Source organism: Hylaeus volcanicus, unplaced genomic scaffold (genome assembly GCF_026283585.1).
Source record: "Hylaeus volcanicus isolate JK05 unplaced genomic scaffold, UHH_iyHylVolc1.0_haploid 11234, whole genome shotgun sequence".
NCBI classification, from domain to species: domain Eukaryota; kingdom Metazoa; phylum Arthropoda; class Insecta; order Hymenoptera; family Colletidae; genus Hylaeus; species Hylaeus volcanicus.
In genome coordinates this window covers 1356-8978 of record NW_026532505.1, presented here as the reverse complement: position 1 = coordinate 8978, position 7623 = coordinate 1356, and the positions used below count along the sequence as shown (strand labels likewise).

Here is a 7623-nt window from a genome sequence, read left to right as displayed (position 1 = left end):
AATTGGCATGCTTCTAACAACTCTACTATCTATTATTTCGGGAACCAAGCAGTCCTCGTAGAATCGCTGTAACGATGGTAACATTTTGTCTTTCCAAAATGTATCATCGCGCTCAACAATCACATACTTTATTCCAACAGGCATCCACATTGCAAGAATACAATACTTTCTTTGCGTAATGTGCAGTTGCCCTTGAACTTGGAAATAGTACGCGTGGTTTTTATTCATATTACTGTCATCATTTTTAGCAAATACGCGGTTAAGACCTGCAACGTTTTTATCTATTGCTTCGTTAGGAGACATTTTACGCGCCGCGTAAGGCCATTAGATTTCAACGATAATATCGTCGCCAACAGTGGCATCAGGCGTCGCGCCAAAGTATGAGAATTCAGCATCAATTAACAGCCCACATTCATTGATTTGAATTCTCAATAGCTCCTCCAATTCTTGTCGTGCTAATTTTTCGTTGTCCTTACCCCATGCAACAGTACACTTTTAAGTTGAGGAGGATATAAAATATTTTTTACCAAGCTTCTGCAGGAAATTGTATCTCGTTTGCAATGTGACGTGGAACACAGATTCCTGCGTCACAGCTTAAATAATTTTTAAATATTATTATTATGTATATTTTACTTGCCTATCGGCAAGGTCAGGTCTTTGTCACAGCAGTCCCGTACGGGCCCTGGCTCATATGTGAATTTCTATGTCCTTTTTTTTTATTTAAGATTTGGGATTTCAAATGGATGCGAGCGGTTAATTCAACTATAAGAATGTTCTACTGTTAACATGCCACTGTAATATTTATTCAATTAATATTTTCGTGGTATTGATTTTGATAATACAATGAGTTATGTGATTTGGCTCAAATGTACGTTTGGTCGACAAGATTTAATACACACTTTCTTTCCTTATAAACTCATACAGAAAATACACATATGAAATCGTCAAAAATTCAGTTACGCATTTAATAAAGAATAGCAATAAAAAAAAATATATATATATATATATATATATATATTTGTTCCTAGAATATCAGATAGGGTTACCCCGGAAATGAAATATATCATTTATTGATATTCCAGAAACCAGGAATTGTAGTTTCATATGATAAAGAATACAATAAAATTGTCGGAATAATATTTTATAAAATATCAATGGAAATACCACCCGAGAACATCAATTAGGGATTCCCCGGAAATGAAATATCATTTATTGATATTCCGAGTGATCACAACAAAATAAATTCATAATCATTTATACAAAAATATTGCTTGGAAGAAAATCAACTCACCACTAAATTTCTTTACAATATAAGTCGAGAGAAACGCTGGTCTCGATTATGTGCGTTGTTCGAATCGCCCTGTGGTTGAAGGAAAGCACACACACGTGAAAGAATTATAATTTACGTAATCAAAAGCGAAATTACTATTTACAAAAAGGAAAAAGAAAATTTAAATCTAAAATGCTTTAAATAAATTAAAATAAAATTATTTTAACGAGGAATAAGAGTCCTTGCCTATCACCCACTTTTCACAAAATGAATTTACTTTAATACGGTAACTCTGCTCTAAACTATTCGACCACGTAAACTCGGTGGAACGTTCTAGAAGCTTTGGAGACAAAGGATCTTAGAACCACGTGATCGTCGTCAGTTTATAGAAAAAGTCTTCGAGATTTCGCGACTCGGTACACGCAAGAATTTGGTGTTTACGAGTTGTACCGCGTCTCGCGCCTCGCGCCCACCAAACCGCTCGATTCGTCCTAGCGACAACGTGCGCGCGGACGAATCGCGCTGCTATTCGAGTTACGGCTTCGGTATTCGGAGCGTACATGAAGAAGAAATAGCAAAATAAAGGTTTAACCTAAATGCGCGATATTTACATGTCCTTCTTCCAATGATATCTGTAACCGTGATATTTGAACGCGATGGTAATATTCGGTGTGCTTATCTTTCCAACAATTATACATGTATACGCCACTGTTACATTACATGATTTAACGCCTTTCATTCGTTACAATACTAAACCTATTAAAATATTAACAAATTGAACATATTTACAAAACTTTATACAAGGTGCGGCACTGCCAGCAGGGTGAAAATGGCGTGACGACGTTGATTTCAAGGAAGGAATGTGTAACTTTATTCAAAAATGAATTTAATGAACTACCGTCAAAGGCTAGGTTTGTGTTCGATTAGAACGAATTCGGGATGGTAAACCATCTCGAACACATTCCTGCCGACGAAATCAAGAAAAATGAAAATGAAAATATCGGCACGTAACATCCCTCCCCCCTTAAAATCATCGTCGTCCCCGACGATGTCAGTAGTGTTATAAATGAAAGATGTGTAAAAAGAGTATGTACAACGAGAGTGGTATAACGACGTTGGTTTCAAGGAAGGAATGTGTTTTTCTATTCATGTTTGATTCTACAAGCTACCGTCAAAGGCTAGGTTTGTGTTCGATTAGAACGAATTCGGGATGGTAAACCATCTCGAACACATTCCTGCTGACGAAATCAAGAAAACAAAAATCTCAAATGTTGAATATTCCTCCCCCCTTAAAATCATCGTTGCAATTATGTGTAAAATGTATGACTCTTTTATGTTCGTCTAGGTGTCTGTCTGTCGTAGTGTATCGTCAAGTACATATTACGTCTGTCTCGGCGGAACCGTACGGCTCTAGTCTCGCCGAGCAACAGGGTCAGAGTCGTCTCACGTGACGGAATAGAGCGATACGCGCAGTCGACGACGGCTCTAGTGAGTTGCCTGCACCCCTCGACATTCAGGTACCGCAACGTGGTGCAAGCCCCGAGCAATCCGCATATATCTTCATCCGTCACACCCCAGCTATCACGGGCGTCGAGATGTTGCAGACGTGGCAGAGTTCTCAAAAATAGGCCCCCCACATCCGGGAACAAATTCGTCATAGCTAGGGTATGACAGTGCTCCAGTCCTTCAAGGGGTTCTAATGCGAACTGCCCGCGGACATTGCTATTCCCCGAAATGTCGAGGTGCATCAGGCCCCTCATGTAGCGCCCAATGTCCCTAACAAACCCGGCGTTCACCCAACCGCAGAAGGTGATCTTCAAGTCGGTCATGGTCTGGAAGGCCTGAGGGAAGGAAATTCCTTCTCCCAGATCTACGTCGACCACCTCCATCTCCAGGAAGTCACCCACCTCCGGTTCTCCCATCTCGTGGTCCTCGTCCGACTCCTTGTTGCTCGGCAGGACGTCGAAACACGCATGGATCCGCACTGTGTGTAGTGTTGTGTGGAGTGATGTGTTCTTCACTGCTGCTGACAGCGCCTCGGTCACCACGGTGGTTGAGCAGTGGCTCATCTCGATGTGCTCAAGATGTCTTTGTTTTGACATGAAATCTGAAAATATGGAAGGCATTAGTTTCCTGCACCTAGTTACGCGGATGTTCTTTAGTTCGCCAGTTGTCAACAAAAGTGCCTTCCCTGTCACGCCGTTTGCTTCCAGGGACAATTCCCGCAGGTTCCTATTTTTTTCCAGAACCTCACCCAAGCCTGGGTCCACCGGTCCATGACATTGTCCAACCAGGAGAGCCGTCAGGGATGACACTCCTTCCGATAGTTCTCGGAACACCGACGGGCGGATTGTCACTCCTGTGATATCCAGGCGCTCCAGATATTTACAGTGTTTCGTCGAAATGGCGGTAACGGAGGACCTCAACTCCGCTGCTGCGTCCTCGTCCCTCACGGTCAAGCTCCTGCAGAAGGGCCCGGCTCGGAGAATGATCCAGCGAAACGCCTCGCTGGTGATTATGGGGCTCCATTCCCCCCATCTCCAGTCTCCTGTGCTGAGGCATTTAATGTCCCGGCACGATGCGATACTGCTCAGGCGCCAGCGTTGCGACACGATCTCCAGTCGCGCTCTGTCCCTGAACGTGAGGTAGCTTACGATCAGGGCTAAGCACTCCTCAGGGAGCCGCTCCGCCGGAGAGGTCCAGTGGAGGCCTGGAAAAGGATTGGGTTCCTCTCCAATGGGCCTTGGCCTACTCGGTCCTGGTTCGGCTACGGTGTCGTTCCAGCTGTCAGCCGGTAGCAGGCGTAGCTTCCTATTTTTGCAGACAAAAGGTGTTTGGTTTGCTAACGCCAACACCTGGATGACTGCCTGGTTGCTCCCGAATGTTACGTAGGCCTGATTTCCCGTCGACCTTTGGCGGATCATCACGTGTTGGGCCCCGTGAGGTCCAAACAGTTTCAGCAGGTGCTGCTTCTTGGTGTGGGGGGAAAGCCTCGTCACAAAGATTCTTCTTCCCTGATGCTCCTGGCTTCGACTGGTGGATGCCATGACCTTGCTAATACTCTTATATATATATAACAATGAAAAATTGTGTAATTTTTAAAACAATCCTATATTCAATTATTGTGACCATTGGGAAATCTTACTAAGAAAAATGGTTTAGATTACAAATGATAATATATTCTTGTTGCGGTTTGCTTGTCACGAATGTCGCAGGTGACCCCTCATTGCACAGTTCTGTTCTAGTATGGACATTCAATTTGCTGTAAAGTGAGTACTATATTGGGTGAGTCGATTTACTGTATTGATGTAACTAATAATGTCTCTAATTTAATGTGTGTTGTTCCTTTTAGGGATCCCGACACGCTGTTAGTTGTAGTTTATCAGCGTGTTTAGTAAACCATCTTTTGTTGCTATCTTCCAATACAACATTATTTTTATCTAAAATTCCGACAATTTTATATGGTCCATGATAACGCGCACCGAATTTTCCTTTCTTTGGTTCAACTAGGACGCGTGCCATGTCCCCTATTTTGCCTCTGAATGGGTTCGATTTTTGATCGTAATAATATTTCGATTTACTTTTACTCTCTATTAAGTTTTTCCCTGCTATCGTCTGCATTTCAGACAACCGAGTTATTAGATTCTGTAAATAGGAATTGTATGTTTGTAGTTCATCTTCAGAAGGAAGTGAGGTGGGACAACGGGCTAATCTTCCGAATACCAGTTGAAACGGCGTGAAGTTTGTTGCTTCATGAACGGCTGTATTATATGAGAATATTGCAAAAGGTACTAGCTGATCCCAATCATCGAATTCATTTAAATAATGACTAATGTATTCGGTCAAAACTATATGACTGCGTTCTAACGAACCGTTTGTCTGTGGTCTATAACCAGAGGTAGTTACATGATCTATTTTAAGAAGTTTGGACAAATTTTTAAATAGGTTGTTTATAAAGCTAGTTCCTTTATTGGTTAATATTACTTGAGGTAATCCATATTGTAAAATCAAATTGGTTAATAAAGCATGAGCGATGGTTACGGATTTTATGTCAGGCACGGGTACAGCAATACAATACTTTGTCAAATTATCTTGCATCGTTAAAACATGCCTATTGCCGCTAGGTGTGGTAGGTAAAGGTCCAACTGTGTCAAGTGATATTTTATAAAAAGGTTCCAAAGGAGTGTCGGTGATGATCATGGGTTCGCGAGTTTTAGCACGAATCAGTTTCTGATTTTGACAACTATTACAGGTTCTGATAAAATTTTGTACGTTATTTCTCATCCCTGGCCAATAATATCTTTCACGAATTCGACGGTATGTCTTGGTCACCCCTTTATGTCCTCCAACGAGACTGTCGTGAAATTCTGAGAGGATCTCTGAACGTAGCTCTACAGGTGGTATTTGTATTTTACCGTAACAAATTGTTATTTTAATGTGGCTATTTTTAAAAATATTAGTTAATAAGTCGGATAATGTACTTTCTGAGAGTGTATCTGAAAGATCTCCATATTGAGATATTCTAAAAGATTTAATTTCTAAATTTTTCGTTATTTTTAATAGGTTTTTTAATGCTAATTCAAATTTATTTAAATGGATTTTATCAAAATGATTTCTCTTAATTACGACACTGAAAATTTTATGTTTCCCCCATTTTGTAACTAGTACCTGCCCGACCTTTGGCTTCACTTCCTTCAGATTGTCAACATTTAATACGCCTAAATCTGAAAGAAGTCTAGCGATCGGTGTTACCAATTCACAATCTGAGGAAAGGAAATGAACATAATTTGATCGATAATACGTCAGATTTTCTCTGCAGAAGTTAATGGGTTTACTATACTGGGTAATTCGTGGAAAGTTCAAAGGTGAGGTTGGCTCAATGTTCGGAAGAATGTCTTCTGTTATTTGTTCCTGGAATTCAGTGCAAATTCAGATTCTGACGCGGTTTCATATTCACTGTCTGAAGAGCTTGATATGGAAAATGTATCGATTTCATGTATTTCATTTTCTACTACGGGATTTCGCGATAAGGCGTCTGCATTTACATTTAACCGACCTGATTTGTGAACAAATTCGTAATCATAATCTCTTAATTTTAATCTCCACCGAACAAGACGTTGTCCCGGATCTTTAATTGAATCTATCCAGCGTAAAGGTTCATGATCACTAACAAGAGTCAATTTACGACCGTATAGATAGGGACGAAAATGTATTACCGCGTATAGAGCTTCTTTTTCGGTGGTAAAATAATTTTGTTCTGCTTTTATTAAGGTTCTGGATAAATAAGCTATCGGGAGATCATGACCGTTAACCTTTTGACTGAGTACTGCGCCTATTGCAAAATATGAAGCATCGGTTGTTAATATGAAGGGTTTATTGAAATTTGGATATTGCAATATTGGTCTCTTACATAGTTACTTTCTTAGTTCCATGAAGCTTTGTTTTTGTTCCTTATCCCATTTGAACTTGGTATTTTTCTTTAATAAATCGGAAAGCGGTTTGGCTTTTTCTGCAAAGTTTTTGATAAAACGTCTATAATAGCCTGCTAAACCTAGAAATTGACGGATATTTTTCTGTGTTTTTGGTCGCGGAAAATTTTTAACGGCTTCTATTTTTTTCGGATCTGGTTGTACCCCATTTTTACTAATAATGTGACCTAAATACGCTAACTCTGTTTTTAAAAATTCGCATTTATCTGGTTGTAAAGTTAATTTGGCATCTGTTAGTCTATTGAATAATCTACGGATTTTCTTGTTATGTTCAGCTAAATTTTTCGCGTAAACTACTATATCGTCAAGATACACGAAAACTTCTGTACCTTGTAATCCGCGTAAAACTTGATCCATTAACCGTTGGAACGTAGCGGGTGCATTTTTAAGACCTTCCGGCATACGAATATACTCGTAATGACCATTGAGTGTAGAGAAAGCGGTTTTCTGCCTATCTTTCGGATCCATTTCAATTTGTTGGAATCCGCTAGCAAGATCAAAAATTGAGAAATACCTTGCTTCTCCCAAACGATCAAGTATGTCGGAAATATTTGGTAATGGATACGCGTCTCCGATAGTTTTTTCGTTAAGTTTACGGAAATCTATTACCATTCGCCACCTTGGATTTCCTTTAGAATCAGGTTTCTTCGGTACTATCCAAAGCGGTGAATTGTATGGCGAATTTGATGGTGTAATTACTCTATTGTTTAATTTGTTGGAAATTTGATGCTCAATTTCAGTTTTGTGAATCGGAGGAAATCTGTATTGTCGCGTATTGATCGGTAAATCATCGGTAGTTGGAATAGTATGTTTAATATATGGAGTAGATTCTAATTTATCTCCCGGTAAATGAAATACATTTGG

General features: G+C 40.0%; 1 protein-coding gene across 1 annotated transcript; it reads right to left on the bottom strand.

Moving 5' to 3' along the window:
- Positions 1–6: 6 nt before the first annotated feature.
- Positions 7–5036, bottom strand: LOC128882367 (uncharacterized). Its single transcript, XM_054133959.1, has one exon. It carries the CDS (start codon positions 4315–4317, stop codon positions 2602–2604), a length of 1716 nt encoding a protein of 571 aa, XP_053989934.1. The 5' UTR covers positions 4318–5036; the 3' UTR covers positions 7–2601.
- Positions 5037–7623: the final 2587 nt, after the last annotated feature.

Coding starts and splice junctions, on each gene's coding strand:
- LOC128882367 (XM_054133959.1), bottom strand. CDS start 4,317: ATGGCATCCACCAGTCGAAGCCAGGAGCATCAGGGAAGAAGAATCTTT.